This window comes from Botrytis porri (genome assembly GCF_014898465.1).
Source record: "Botrytis porri strain MUCL 3234 chromosome Unknown BPOR_008, whole genome shotgun sequence".
Lineage (NCBI taxonomy): Eukaryota > Fungi > Ascomycota > Leotiomycetes > Helotiales > Sclerotiniaceae > Botrytis > Botrytis porri.
The window spans coordinates 1836441-1852230 of NW_024066082.1; the positions used below are offsets into that span (position 1 = coordinate 1836441).

Here is a 15790-nt window from a genome sequence, read left to right on the forward strand (position 1 = left end):
CTGAATCTTCGATCGCACCAAACACGACTTTGGAGGGTCGGAAAATGGTTACCAATGTAGAAACTCATATCGGTCCTTCGATGGCGAAAGATTGATATCGGAGGAATTCGAAACAGTTTGATGGCTTAGTACATTCCATTCTGGAACTAGGATGGAATTGAGATGGGATCACAAAGCAAGATGCATTTCGCCCCAGCCACACGTGTTAACAAACATGCTGAACAAGACCGTCAGAAACGCCTTTTTCAATGCAAAAGATGCTCTCATAGGGAGATTGCCGAAATTGTACAATGAGTGTTGGGACATGTTTTAGAGGTCAGACGCTGATATCCATGACATGGCATGCCAACTCGAGTGACAATTCTGATGTCGTGTCACTCTGAATAACTCGAGGCGATGTGGTACTGCATTTGAAGTCGACATGAGATCAATGTCGCAGTATTGTAAGGTTGGACCAGGTGTATACGGTACCACCACGATTCTACCACGTAGGTTTAGTAATTCTAGAAAGCCATCCTGCCAGCATCCTTGCTGGAATGATTTTTTCGAGTCGATTTAACGGTGCGACTTTTGTACCTATTGAAATGTCAGCGGCCAGGAACGCCATCACTAAACCACATGTTACGAGGTCAGCCAGTTGGGGCGTTTGTAAACCCAATACTCATCTCTTCAATCCCAACTTCAACTTCTTTACCTTAAGCCGAATCTCCATGGTTATGCCTACAGATGTTATTGAATTCTAGACTGTATTGAGATCCTACCTACTTGGGAAGGTACTTTGAAAGTTACTAAGGGTAGTACCTCGAAGGCATTGAGCTTCATGACAAGCATGTGAATTATGTTATTTCTCGAAATGATAATAAAGGGGACTGCCGAACATGTACAGCCGAATTGATAATGAATGGATGCCCGATCCCGAATGTCAACCTTGTCTGAAATTCTGTTGTTTTAGTTGTTTTCCTTTGCTTTCCTTTGCTTTCTTTTGCTCTTCCTCACAGATGAATATGATAAGCATGATGAGAATCCAAAGTCTGTTCATAGGCACTTGAAGTATCCTGCCTAGGAACAAAGTCTCTGAGAATTATGAAGGCCTCGTTATGCAGTAGCTGGTGTAAATATACGACATGTTTCATGTGTTTAGTAGATAGTTGAGATTATCTCGTGCGTACGATGAGTGTACATACCTATACAGTACAAATATCAGTGTACATACCTGTTTACCGAGTACTTGAAACCGTTTCGTGGAATGCCCAGGTGGCAAGTTTTTGTTTTGTTGATGGGGGGTTTACTTGCAAAGTGACGAGTAGAATTTTATCATTTGTCAGCCATTAGAGGTCCAGTACGATCATGTGATCTTCGATAGAGTTTAGTTCGCTCATATCTCGGCTTCTAGACGTCATCTCTCTTGCTATCAAACATGCTTCATTACTGAGAATAACCTCAAAAGGATATCAAGGCATGACAAGATGGCCATCTATTTGATCTATTCCACTTCCTTATGGAATACCGCTTTAACCTTCCTGAAACTCAGTTCACGTATGGCCATTCTGTTTGCTCAATTTTGTGCCGATGAATCTTTGGTTTCTGATCCGGCAATTCCTCCATGTTAAGGTTATTACTAAAGTATCAAAGGATTTGTACGAGTAGTTTCTTCTCGATGAGGAATCAAACGTTTCTGATTAAGTAAACTTCTCCATCAAAGAGAATACCATCAAACAATGTCAATGGCCAAGAATCATATCTCCGATGTGTCTACATTATCAAACTAGGAGATAGGAGGTTGTGGATCATTAACAATCCACCAAGGCGGGGTGATCCTAACGATCATTTTCTTTGTACTGGTATATATCTGCTCACATCTTCATCACATTGACACCATTAACAGCTTTATATTCCCCTTTGTCGAACCTCGTACTATACTCACGTTTATAAATATATATATATATATATATTTCATTAACAACTCATCAACATGTCTCAATCGATCCCCCAAACCACCAAAACTTGGAGAATCGAAGGATTCAACGGATTTGAGAGCTTGAAATATGATACTCAAGCTACACTTCCAGAATTGGGTGCCAACGATGTTCTCGTGAAATTTCATGCTGCTTCATTAAACTACAGAGATTTGATAATCCCCAAAGTAAGTTTGCAAGACCATTGGTGTCTTGGGGTAACACTGCTCCCGTAGGTGAAACTAACCAGTTATTTTTTTCCTTAGGGCCAATATCCATTTGCACTCAGAGATGGCATAATTCCCGGCTCCGATGGTGCTGGCGAAGTTCTTGCTGTTGGATCGAAAGTAACTCGATTTACCCCCGGGGCCAAGGTCCTTACTCTTTTCAGTCAAACTCACTATGGCGGTTCGCTCGATCATTTATCTATGCAAAGCGGCTTGGGTGGTGCCATGGATGGTACACTTCGTCAACACGGTATCTTTAACGAAAATGGGCTCGTAGATATGCCTTCCTCCCTTTCATACCTCGAAGGAGCAACTCTGCCATGTGCAGCCGTCACAGCCTGGAATGCTCTTCACGGATTAAAGCCGCTGAAGTCTGGAGATGTGGTTCTCACGCAAGGAACTGGTGGTGTTAGCATATTCGCTGTCCAGTTTGCCAAAGCAGCTGGGGCAACGGTAATTGCCACAACCTCCTCCGAGTCAAAAGCTTCGACGCTCAAGAAACTCGGTGCCGACCATGTAATCAATTACAAAACCACTCCAGAATGGGGTGCACATGCCAAATCCCTTACTCCCAAGTCCGCTGGCGTATCGCACATTCTCGAAGTCGGCGGTCCTACTACCATGGCACAATCTCTAAAAGCCATCAAGATCGACGGAGTTATCAGTATAATTGGCTTTGTGGGCGGACAAGCAAAAGAAAAGGAGCCAGGGTTTTTGGACTGTTTGACAAACGTCTGTACGGTTAGAGGTTTGCTCGTAGGAAGCAGAGAAATGTTCGAGGACATGAACAGGGCAATTGATGCAAATGGAATCAAACCAGTGGTTGATGAAAAGGTTTTCGGGCTGGAGGAGCTTAAGGAGGCTTATCAATATATGTGGGACCAGAAACATTTTGGCAAGTTGGCCATTAAAATCGAGTAGAGGCGTGTAAGCATGTTACCATGGGTACTAGGATAATTCGGTACTATCAGGATTCAAGGTTGACCATATTATGAATGTATATTATATATAAAAAAAGCGGGTGCGGATGAAACTCTACCTCATACGCAATTTTCTAGATCGTATCCATACTCACAATTTAGAACTCATTTATATCATCTTTCTTATCTCTTTCCATTTTGCATTCTGGAAATTCTCATTCTCATATATTCTCGGAAAAACAACATTCAAAGTCGACAAGATCCAGGTTCTTGGAATCCTGCTTCGCTATCCAAACTTTATCAGTGGTTTCTCATTCTTCCTCTCACCTTGCTTGTCCCACCTTTACATTGTTAACATCTACCAAATTGACAATCAGAGTTTGCTGGCTGGAACTCTTTTGCGTACGAAAGTTTACAGCACAGTACACATTTGTGTTTCAACAACAGGATTGTACTTGATAAACCCTATTTTGTTCATGCGTGTACTTGGGATTCCCTTCATATAGGCTATGGTTCCGGTGCTATGAATTCTGATATTCGCATAGTTGTAAACGTTTGCATTTTTCATAGATCGAGAGAAAGGGGGCATGATGGTTCTATACGATTCCTACAATATGGTCTTGTAGGATTGCAGCTGGAACCCTCAACAGCAGAGTTCTCATTGGAGCTGGATAGTTTGCTGAACTTATTCCTGTATAAGTCTCGGGTGCATTCGAGTGGATGTTTGGGGTTTTGTAAATGTTTGTGTGCCTGTTAAAGCATGGCATTGCGATTTATCGCGAGCTCCTCTCGTCATCAGATATGTGGGAATTCGATGGGTGGGGGATGTGAGGAGTAGATGGTTTGGAAATGGCACTGTGGTATCGAGTGGATCTTCTCGCAAAGCAAGTGCCTGGATATCTGGAGATACCTACCTGGAGATATATACAATGGGGTGATTTCACCCATTCTCTGCTAAGGTTGAATTTAAGGGCTACTCAAGTCGCATGCGTCTGTTGCATTCTGGCTCTGCATGTATTATGTGTTACAAGGCCGTTTTGTCCTCAGCTCAGGAACAGATAGGTCGGGTTTCACAAAGCCAGTCTCATCAAGGATATCTAAACGTCGGTGTCGTGGTGCTCCACGAATATTAATCAAATGAGACTCTGCTAGTCCTCTGGGATCCAATATGGGGAGACAGAACGATTTGTTCTAAAATCCTGAAGGCAGCGCGAATCATGAGGTCGAGGATCTTGTTCTTTGATGATACCTTTTGCGGTTACAAACTTGTAGAGTGATATTTCATGTATTAGTTTCTCGATTAGTATAGATGATGTTTGGGGTTTGGTACATATTAGTTCTAGTTGATTTATTCTTATAAACTCTGAGATTTGAGGTATCAATACATGAAATGTTGCCACATGAGATTATAATCATATTTCACATAAGTTGATCGTTTGATTATTGATGTGTATGCTTCGCTGATTCCCTAAAAGCCAGCGCCGCTTCCAAGGTATTATCGAACAGCTTTCGGATCATGCTTGTGTGAAAGAAACTTCGCATACGCTGATACCAGTTTCGAGTTATCAATCCATTATTTTTGTTCGTCTTCACTTAATATGCGGTATCACTTCTTGAAATTACACTTGTTGATGTTGTTATTTGATGGGCTAATATACTGGTAGAAGGAATGTTGATCGGATTAGACTATACTCAAGAGGAAATCACGTCTTCGGAAATCAATTGGTTAATCACAGGTTCAATGTCAATATTAAAACGAAACACTATTGACTGAATGTAAATTTGCTATGTACTAGGTGCCAGATTCTAACTACGTTCTTCAAGCCAAATCCATGCTGCTTTATGCGGCAGTGGCGAAACCAATGCGGGAGTTGGTGGTGTCAAAGACGGAGTAGTATTGCTCCAAGAACTTCTGTCCGATGATGGTGTTGACACCGGAAGAACCTCCGTCGCTGATCCAGGCGTAGTAACTGTCGGAGTCAAGACCGAAGTTGGAGTATTGGGCGGTTGGAACCAAGTATTGTGCGGGAGTAAGGCTGTAAGTGGTGGTTCCGAACTTGATGGAGAAGTTGGCTGTTGGCTTGGTTGTGAAGGAAGCGATACCGTTAGAGCTCTCGGTTTGACCGCCAGTGACAGCGAGGAACTTGTTGTAAGCTGCGGTTGGGATGTAGATAAAAGTGGTTCCAGTGTCGACAATTCCGGTGGCGGATGTTGCAAGGGTGGTAGTGCCGTAAGTGAAACCAGCGATGTTGATACCCCAGTAGTATGAGGCCTGGCCAGATGTAGCCTTGGGGAAGTAGGTAAGAGTACCAGTGTACTTGGTAGTGTCAACACCACCAAGGGTAAGCTCACCGTTGTTGTCGTCGGCATCGCTTCCGGATTCTGGCTTGAAGTAAACACCAAGAACCTCACTAGCGATGGAACCTTGGGACTTGAGGTTGTCCATGAAGGTTGGAACGGTAAAGAGACCAGAAACGGTACTCTCAGTAAGGTCAACTGGACCAACACCGAGAATACCATCGACGCCAGAGAATCCAGAAGCGCTCGTGGCAGCACCAATGGATTGAGACTTGACGGTGAGACCGCCGAAGCTGACAGTGTCTGTGTACTCTCGTCCGGAGAACGAACCGCTTCCGTAAGAGACGGAGATGGTACCACCACTGGATACACCAGTTAAAGTCTTCTCGCAAGAAGCCTGAGCACCGCACCAGGTGTTGGAGGCTGAGTAGAATCATTAGCATAGAGTTTCAAGAGAAGATGGGAGAAGTAACTTACATCCAGTATCGACGATGAGTGACCATGTGGCACCTCCTATTACGATTGGGGCAAGGTAGGAGACATCATCGTTAGTGACTGCGCCAGAGCCGGCACGTTTCTCAGTGGTTGTAATACCGTTAATCTTGTTGAGACGGGCTTGACCTTTGTCAATGATGTTCTTGATGGAGGTGACGCTGTGGTGTTTGGCCAAGGGAAGAACGGCAGACTTGATTTGGTCAATTGGGGATGCCGATACGGCAGCGGCGCCGGCGAATGCGAGGAGGCTGGTGAACAACATGGTGCAAGAAGTACAGGAACTGGTGAGGCAAGTCAAGGAAGAAGATGAAGCTGTGAGGATGATGAGATAGAGGAAGATGGAGACGTCTTATTTATACTCCAAGTCTCACCAGTGACCCGTGCCTGATGCTTGATCTAATCCCTCACCCCATCTTGGAAAGGAAGGTCACGATCAAAAGCTTTGATGGCGTATTATCACCATGTATTGCGTTGAACGACGATATACAGGTTGTTCATTGAAACGAAGCATTTCAAAGATAAGACTTACTGTTCTTGGCAGGTCAGTATAGAAAAGGTTCAATGTCGGCATTTGCCATGTTAAGGGGAAGAAGTCAGGCTTCACAAATATGTGTGAGTTTCTATTTCTGGGGTGTAGAGCACGGCTGATGGTGTTCATTTCCCACACACATTCGGCTTAGTGAGAGGGGCAACCGTTTTCATTCAAATTGATCTAATCCCGTGCTATCTCGAAATCTCTTCACGAAGAAACTCCATCTATACAAAATACAAGCTTTGTTGGTGCCAGCCAAGTTGTAGCTTCCCGTCTCGGCGACGTATGCCGCGCCGGCTCCACCATCGGCTATTAACAGTTATGCATACTAGGGTCTTTTAGCAACAATGGATCCTCTGCAACCAAAACTCAAGCTTTCACGCCTTATCTGCTAACGGTTTGATTGCCATGTTCCTCTTTCCTTCCTAGAAGGATAAAAGTCACAGCTTCCCACCTCCCGCAATAGGAAGTCCTCGACCGTTCTTGCCTCGGCACACTTTAATTTACTTTGCTTCTATGGATAGAAATTTAGATAACCTTACCGCCCATCTAACTTAACTTGTCGACTGGCGGCTCTCCATAATCCGAACTGTCTAGATCTCATCTTTTGCATCGATCGATTGATACAATCTACGAGGCAAATCAGGAACGAAAGGAATCGTTTATAAATGCTATATCTCGCAATCTGTCAATCGAAAGGTATTCTTTGAGACATAGGCATGTTCCTACCTTACTATACATTCCATTGAGCATTTGAGTGACATGTCTACTCGAGGTTCTATCTCACTTCCGTGCTCACGACAAGTGCCTGCTGTACTTTGTTTCTCGAATCCCAATCCCAATCGTTGAGCCAAGATAGACTACGGAGTATTCAATGATTCACGATATGATCTACAATTGATCGAAAAGATGTTCATCTGATTTCATTAGGGGAGTCAATCAATCTAACAACTTACGCGGGCCTATCCACGTATAGGTCTACCCCAAGTATAATAAGTATCAATGGTACCGACAGATATCTGGATAGGAATTGGATCAAAGTGATTGACAAAAATGACTGGTTCTTCAAATTATTAGCTACAGATTTACCACCAAGCCAATATCGTAATCTTACAGCCCACCTCAATGTCTCCAATCGCTGACCATTATCTTATGGTACCCCGCTCAATCCAACACATGATTGCGAGCACCCCTCACTTTGACAACTTGCAGATACGATCTAATCCCCCTGACATTAACCACATTACTATTTTACAATAGGATTAGACTGATTAGTCTTCGTCTGCCTCTTCTTCATTCATCATTTGACTTGCAACAAATTATTTCAAAGTACCATCTTTCTTTGAACAAACAGTTCGGATTCTATAACATCCTTCCCCACACGATCATTACAGCGATCCAAACAGTGAATGGAGACCCAAGCCAATAGTCTCGAGTTTTGGGTATTAAATCCCTAAAAAGTCGGTTGTATTTACCACTAAATGACTTCATCTGGTTGAAAGCATCGAAAACAGGGTCATCAGAGCCGAACACTAATCATAAAAACGCTAGGCGTTACTATACTCAGTACCATGGAGTTCAAAAGGCTTTGTCGCATACCTCAACATATCAATACAAAGGCAATGGCTCTTCGTACCTTGATGGTATCTGAGGTTCAAATGGAAAGTTCAAACTCGAAAGTTCTCCGAGAGATGCTTCAGCCAGAGCTATCTCGTATCAGATACGCGTGGACATAAAGCCAATCTGCTTAGAGATTGTTACCCCGAATTCCCTATCTACCGTAAATCTTATCTGGTATAATAAGCTGCTGTTAGTTACAGATCGATATCAGGGTGTCTAATAGCCCGACAGCAATAAAACAATTTAAGGTTTTGGATATCTAAAAGCAGTTGAAAATTCGAAAATAGTTCAATGTTCTAATAATATTTAATATCTTGTATGATTTTAATATTCTAATTGGTTTGGAGGTTTTAATAATCTTCTTTGTTGGACTGCAGTCCGGACTATTGGACGCCATGCCTAAGATTATTTCAAGCGAAATGATAGAAGATTTCTCATGATGGTGAGCAGATGAGACAAGAGTAGCAGAAAAATGATAGCGACGACAGTGGCGAGATTGTTGACAGTATGAGATGAAATATACTCAGAATGAAAGATATGAGATGATTGAGACTTATTAGAAGAGAAGATACCTAACTTTCGACGAAGTGGGGTTTGGGGAAGGAAATCCTTCTGCGTGTGTGTTCTCACTATCTTCGTGGCTGTTCCTGTCCTTAATTCGAAGATCTAAGAGCACCTTCATACATAGAAGATAGAACTCGAGTTTCGAAGTAAAAGCTCTATCCACCGTGATTGGGCGACATCAAGGTATGAGAGATGCACTAGGAGGAATAGAGATGGTGAACGTGTGCTAGAACCCTAAGTGAGAGTGCCGAAGACTTAATCTATTTAGCCAACGCATGGGCTGTATATAGGGCTGCGATACCCAAATTACAAGGCAAGTCCCTGTGTTCGCAAATTTAAAGTTTTGTCGGGCGGAATAGGGTCTCGAAATTGAACGAAGCGAGGGTGGACGGGAAAATCTTAGCATTGATTTACCACGTTGAGATTGACAATAAAAAGCGATTATCACCCATCTCAATGGCAGTAATTTCACAAACTTCTATGGGCCGATATAAGAGACGATCAGATATCCCCGCATCGACAATCATAATATCACTCTTTTGGTGCTACCAGGAAGAGAGATTTGCGGCTCCTTAGATTACATTTTACGTAGTCTTGCAAGCGGAACATGGTTGGAGAGATATCAAGATGGAGGATACTTAAATAGATATGATGATCGAGTTCGAAGATCAAATTCCCATTGTCCACATGTCAAGAGCGCGATTCCTATTTCATTGCATTCACGCATGTTATTCACTTGAAGATTGTGTCAAAATTGTAGGATCAAGATCAACAGCTAATGTGATTTAGTCAACCAATTGCAGCGCATATAAGGAAGCTCTGTACCAAGCCCATTCTCTTTTGCTAGAGCCACCTCTACAATAGCCAGCGAGAATTCCTAGGCTGCCGTGATCTCTATTAGATTCTGAGACCGCATGGTAGACTAATGTAGTAGTTAAACGCAAGCCGAAAGTTCGAAATAAATGACATGTTGAACCATATATAGAAAAGCGGCAATTTGATAAAATGGCGAAGATAACGTGAACAACGACGACGAGTTTCAGAGGAGCGCCATCGATTTCTTGTAGATTGATATATCGTTGTCACTGACCGTAAGCATGAATTTAATGTAAATCTCATAGCTATCCTTTCGTTCCCCGATCTGACTTGGAGTAACCACAATATATCTGGAGTTGTTGAATATTAGAAGTGAAAAGATATGTGTATAGGTAAATAAATGACGATTTCGATCTACCAAAAGCGAAAAGATAATGGACATACGTCGAGTGAATCTTGTTGCAACACAGTGTGTTCAAGTGGTGTATATAATATGGTAACACGACAAAACGTTGAAAACATGACCTGATCATTCAAATGGATTTCCAACTCCTGGCAAAGAAGCTCGATCAAAGCAAGTTACCACGCTCTTGCAAATCTATTTTTTTCCAAAGTACTGAACATCAAACATCAGGTAAAAGCATCTGCAGCAGAAAACAAATGCAATGACATTTTCAGCGACAGTCAGAAGGCCCTACGATGAGACAAGAAAAGATGGCAGACACATGCTAATGACCAAGCACTTGCCGAGTAAAGCCTACGACCCTTCCTTGCAGTGGGTGAACTGTTCACGAAAAGGGTTCTATGAAACCAATTTATGATCAGGTTTGCGACCTTCTATATTCGATGAAGCCTGCGAACTATCCAGCTTCCTAGCCCAGCCAACTTCACAACTAGTTACCAGCGCATCGTCTTCGCCAATGACTGGTCCTCGCAATACTCCCCTTACTCGGATCAAAGCCCACGCGGCGAGCGGCAATAAACTTCTAGCAATGCCAGAAAATAAAAAAACAGACCCATGTATCAAATAAAATATCCCAATTAAATCCTTGGTATCAAGTACAATACATCCAAACATATATCACAAGTGTGCTCTAGCCTTTAGCGCCTGTCTTCTCTTTTCTCTTCTTTGCAATTCCTCCTTGTCCTCCTCTGACATCCCTATATCCCCAGATCCTTCGGCAAACAATGTCTGACCCAACTCATCCGCAAGTCTCAAGACTCTTGTTGATACAGTTGCTCCGTCTCGTCTATTCTTTCCTTCTCGCCTTGACTTCGCAATCTTTTCAATAAAATCCCATAATTTTCCTTCTGCAATAATCATACTAGTTTCAGGATTTCGCTGTGGTGTCCATTCGGGAGCAAGTCGAGATCGTGGTGGGATCTTGGAATTTCTACTCTTAGATACTATCACAATGCCTTCATCTTCAAAACGCTGATATGCATTCTTAAGTGTTTCTTTATTAACGGCTTCGAAGTAAGATAGATCACCTTGGTGATAAAGAGTTTTGCCAAGCTTGAAATCATTAGTAAGTAGTCATGGACGGCAAACAACATAAAGAGACTTACCAATTGAGCGCCGTCATGAGCTTTCTTGACTTCCAACCAAACATCGTTCGGTTTGCTTGGAGGTGGTGTAAAGCCCATAAGAGAAACAGCACCAAGCCAAAATGCTTCGACGAATGGCCATATCAAGAAACAGTAAAAATCGTAGTTTTCGCGTCCAACGGAACGTTCATGATCAGATAAACCAACAGTCAATACCTTCCCCTCTGTATCTCGAATAAGTTCAACAATATTGTCGGCTTCTAAATCGTGTAATGTGTTGTCCAGATTGACAACCAATCCTTCTGTCGGGTAGATAAATTCACCTCTAAATAGCTGAGAGAGAAATTGAACTTGACTTCGAAGGTCTTCATATGAGATGTTTTGGTGAACTTTCCCTCCACCACGCTTTACGTTCATGTACATACTGGCGCTAACTAGTGCTTCGGAGATGAACAAATGTATTGTCATGTTTCGATAGAAAGACAGTTGGAATCGATCGACAGCGTAGTAGGTTTCTTCAGCCAACCCATCTACCCTGCCTACAAGATCTTTACCAAGAACCTCAAGAGCCCGCTCAACAACTGTAGATGTGGTAGCGCCGGCAAAATGAGCCACTCGCCCGCCCTTGTTTCTAACTCGTTCGCTGATCCATTCGACTCGACGAATCAACTCAGATTTTCCAACACCACGGCCTCTCAAAGTCAATAATACCGTTCCAACCAATGCAGTAGGCATGACAACCGAAACTGCATTGATATCGGATAGAACTTTGTAACCCAAAGTTCTGAGTAGCTTTTGCCGAACACTAGGTACATTGATGCTCTCAAAATCAAGCGTCTTTGGTATTCCCAGCGATCGAGCTTGTTGTTGCAATATAAAATCTCGTAAACTCCAAGGTTCATGAAATCGGACATCAACACGACCCAATTTTAGAGAAAGAACTGATGATGCCGAGAGGAAATCGGCTAAATTTTCCTTCTTCTTAGGAATTCCAAGTAACTCACCAACATAACCTTCGGTTTCGATGACTTTATCATACTGAGTGCTGACAGGACATATGATTGTATCTTTGACTCGACCTGAAAGAATACTATCTAGGATGAAACTCAAGATACCGAATTTGGGAGGCAACAACTTTCCAGTTCTTGATCTACCTCCCTCGATGAAACATTCGAAATTAAAGCCACCTTGTAGAAGGGTATCTATGTATGATTGTACAAGAGTGGTATATAGAGCATCATCTCCGAAACTTCTACGTATCCACATGGCCCCTATAAAATTATTATATGTCAAGAGCACTTGGGGATATTAACTAACCAGCATGTTGTAGGAAGCTCCCCACGACAGGAAAATTGAGATTATCTCCAGCTACAACTGTTGGTAATGCGATACCCAATCGATAGCAAATCAGTTGCAAAGAAACATAATCTACATGAGATCTATGACATGGAAGGAAAATTATGGATGTTTTGTCTTTTTGTGCCTTTTCGGCAACATTTCGTAATCTCAGGACTTCCTCGCTGGACACATGAATGCCTACATAATCATTAGTGAGCAAACCAGGGGCTATGTGAGATTATCTTGCCTTGGTGATATGCTCTTGTCAAGAGCTGAGTGCATAGGTAATAAGCTCCTCGGATAAATGGCCTACTTTCCATTTTGCATATCATATCGCTCGTCAACTTTTCCGAAAGCTCTTGCAAACTTTGTTCAATGGCAGATTTCCTCTGTGATCTCTTTGAATGGTACAATGGGTCATCTGCATTCAATAAACCTTCCTGCTCCTCAACTCCTATCCTTTTCTCGGCCAATTCAGATATTCGTGTTTGTAAAATAGGTGTAGACATGACCGCAGCTGTCATATTTTCCGAGAATCCAGGATAAAATATAGGTTGTCCGATGAAATGATCGTAGGCACGCCATCCTGTCTGTAGGAGCGTTAGATATCAGCAATGGATGATTTATGCGCATCAGTGAAAGTACTTACTCCTGAAACATGTAAAGAGACCTCTCTCAGAAATTCCAGAGGACTTGACCTAAATCTAGCCATGTGCTCCACCAAATTCCTTTCTTTCTCTCCATCGTGGGGTCGTTCCGGAGGTTCGATGTAACCACTAGGATGCAATGTTACTTGATCACCCAAAATTTCGAGATCAGGAGCCGAAGTCCTTGGAGGAGATGAGGTTTTGTTGTCTGCCATGTTGATCGATATTGGAAGATGATGTTATCATATTATCGTTGTCGCACAGTATTATCGAATGCCGAAAACAAACATACGCATTATTACCGCAAGCCTGCTAGGTGCGATGAAGCATTGTCAATTAAATATTTAAGCCTCGGTGAGTGAGGCACGCCGGAGCGCGCCATCCATTGCCTTGAGGACCACAGCGAAATCTGGGGTCACCAAAACTAGTTTAGCGTCCATGTCTTACTGTGGAACTGTATTTCTAGCATGTGAATTTTGGTAGCTCTGGCCTTCTTCTCAAGCGTCTGATATTTTGCGACAAATTTATTTCAACTACGAACAGAACAGAACAGAAAAGATGGCATCGAAGGATAATAACATAGCGACGCAATTATTGTCGCGAGCGCATTCACCAGATACTTCAAGTCGTATCTTCACCGAAAAAGTCAAACAACGACCATTGCATCTAAAACCCACAGAACCAAATAACGAACAACAACGTCGTCGTCTCGAAAGACAGCGAAAATTGGCTCTACGAAGAAAGAAATTGAAGCCTGCCCCTCTATCTGCTCGAGAGAAACGCGCTTTATGTCTATACGATATACCTAAATCGGCCCAAAAATACAACATTTACGAACCTTTGAACAAAATGTGGTTAGGATATATTTCGGAAGTATTGGGAGGAGAAAATTGTATGCCAGTTACTGGATCTGCGGCTGCTAAATTGTGCAGTGCGGATTATCATGGAGCGGAACTTGAGGTTGTGAGAAGTAGATGTGTGAGTAGAGTTGGTGTAAAGGGAATTGTTATTAAAGATTCCAAGGGAGTTTTCGAGGTTATCACGAAGAATAATGATTTGAAGGTTCTGCCAAAGGAAAATACCATTTTCAAGTTTACGGTACCAATCCAGGCGACCAAGAAGGATATCGAGTCAGAGGATGATGGAAATTCCGTCACAGAATTGGTCTTTGAACTACATGGTGAACAATTTATGCATCGAGCAGCAGATCGTGCGAATAAGAAATTTAAACCACATTTCTTACCTCATGTATGAAAGATCAAATTGGCAAATCTTTCATCTCGAGGTCTCTTCATGAAACAATTCTAGGTTACACTTTTTGGCATGCGATGGCTCGCCGGGCCCAAAACAACAGTGTTATAGAATTCCACAAAAGTTCAGAGAGCGTTGGGATGGGTGTTGGGAGATGTAATTTGGATATCACAAATATTCTATTGAAGAACACTCAATCAACAAACAAGACATTGCATCAACGCCATCATCATCTATCCAGCTTCTCAAACCACGGAAATAAGCCATTGTAGACACCATACGACCTAAAGTCCAGGCATATCATGCCCAAAAAAAACTGCACATGAACTTCGCTCAAAATCAAATTATATACAACCCAATCTTCAAACCACATCCTTCGAAACATGTGCTGGAGCTGGCTGTGCGATTCCCGATGATTGCTGAGCAAAAACCGTTTCCCCATTCGCCGGCGCATACGAATAGGCCGGCAAATTCACATCATCCACAACACTATAAGGAGGAGCTGCCGCATTCACTCCCGATCTATTATACGTCTTTCCCGCGTATTGCGTGCGTCTTTCTCTTCGTCTCCGTGAACCGAGCATCGTCAAGGTCACTAGAATAATGACGAAAACCACGAGGATGACCACGCTGATAATTACGGGAATGGTGACAGAACTCTTGTGTCCGGTATTGAAATCTCGTTCTTGTGAATCCGATGGGGGTTCAGGATAATCGCTACCGACAGTTGCCATGGCCATAGGAAGAGCAAGGAGGAGGATGGGGAGAATATTCTTGAAAGTGGACATGTTGATTGAGGATACGATGTCCTAGTGAGAGATCAAAAATGTGTAGTTATGAAATCCTATTGCGCAAATAGAGAATCGAAAGATATCTCAACCTTTAAGTCTACACAACATTTCGAGGCCAAAAGATCGAAGTCTTTCTGATAAACAAAAATAAAAACTCTCCTTCAGAAATGAAAACTCACAACCACTCCACTCCATATACCGAATCTCACCCTCTCCCTTCCCACCCTTCACTCCTCTGCGCCTCCCCCAAACCCCATCTGATACACTCCAATGCGTGGCTCTGCAGCCTACTCGCACCACCATTCGTTTCCTCTCCAAATCATCTCATTTCATTTCATCTCATCCATCCACCTGTCAAAACATCCTCCCCAACCTGTTAGTACTTACGTATAACATTGTATTATCTCGTCTTACAACTGTTGTTCGAAAGGTTTCAGAGATAAGAGGGAGGGAGAGAGGCACAGTATTTATTCAATATTCAATATTTAATATCTAATGCATCTTGGGCATGTCGTAATGTGTCAGGGGGGAGCGGGGGTATTCTACATAGATATAAATACAAATGATGCGTTGAAATGTGGGAGAGAGGCTGTGGGAAAAATTGAAATGGTACTGGAGTGAAGGTGGAGGTGGAGGTGGAGGTGGTGCATATGGAGTTTGTTTGATTTGATGTTATGAGATGTGATTTGATGTGAGTAACTATCTAGGCAGTAAGCGCTCGGCTATATCAGGGGGTGTCGAGAGGCTTATACTATTTGTGTGTATATAGGTATATGAAATGTGATACA

At 42.6% G+C, this 15790-nt stretch overlaps 5 protein-coding genes across 5 annotated transcripts; 2 read left to right on the forward strand and 3 right to left on the reverse strand.

Annotated features, from left to right (window-relative positions):
* The first annotated feature begins 1514 nt into the window (after positions 1-1514).
* Positions 1515-3277, forward strand: EAF01_006656 (uncharacterized protein). Its single transcript, XM_038914910.1, has 2 exons — positions 1515-2143; positions 2222-3277. Exons 1-2 carry the CDS (start codon positions 1973-1975, stop codon positions 3101-3103), a joined length of 1053 nt encoding a protein of 350 aa, XP_038769865.1. The 5' UTR covers positions 1515-1972; the 3' UTR covers positions 3104-3277.
* A 1665-nt stretch (positions 3278-4942) lies between these two features.
* On the reverse strand, positions 4943-6157 carry EAF01_006657 (uncharacterized protein; the record flags this gene model as incomplete). The annotated part of the gene is made up of 2 exons (XM_038914911.1): positions 4943-5823; positions 5878-6157. 2 exons carry the CDS (start codon positions 6155-6157, stop codon positions 4943-4945), a joined length of 1161 nt encoding a protein of 386 aa, XP_038769866.1.
* A 4351-nt stretch (positions 6158-10508) lies between these two features.
* Positions 10509-13175, reverse strand: EAF01_006658 (uncharacterized protein; the record flags this gene model as incomplete). Its single annotated transcript, XM_038914912.1, has 5 exons — positions 10509-10943; positions 10997-12246; positions 12293-12511; positions 12561-12903; positions 12963-13175. The coding sequence occupies 5 exons, from the start codon at positions 13173-13175 to the stop codon at positions 10509-10511; spliced, it is 2460 nt and encodes an 819-aa protein (XP_038769867.1).
* A 343-nt stretch (positions 13176-13518) lies between these two features.
* On the forward strand, positions 13519-14214 carry EAF01_006659 (uncharacterized protein; the record flags this gene model as incomplete). Its single annotated transcript, XM_038914913.1, has 1 exon — positions 13519-14214. The coding sequence occupies one exon, from the start codon at positions 13519-13521 to the stop codon at positions 14212-14214; it is 696 nt and encodes a 231-aa protein (XP_038769868.1).
* A 359-nt stretch (positions 14215-14573) lies between these two features.
* Positions 14574-14999, reverse strand: EAF01_006660 (uncharacterized protein; the record flags this gene model as incomplete). The annotated part of the gene is made up of 1 exon (XM_038914914.1): positions 14574-14999. The coding sequence occupies one exon, from the start codon at positions 14997-14999 to the stop codon at positions 14574-14576; it is 426 nt and encodes a 141-aa protein (XP_038769869.1).
* Between the last annotated feature and the right edge of the window lie 791 nt (positions 15000-15790).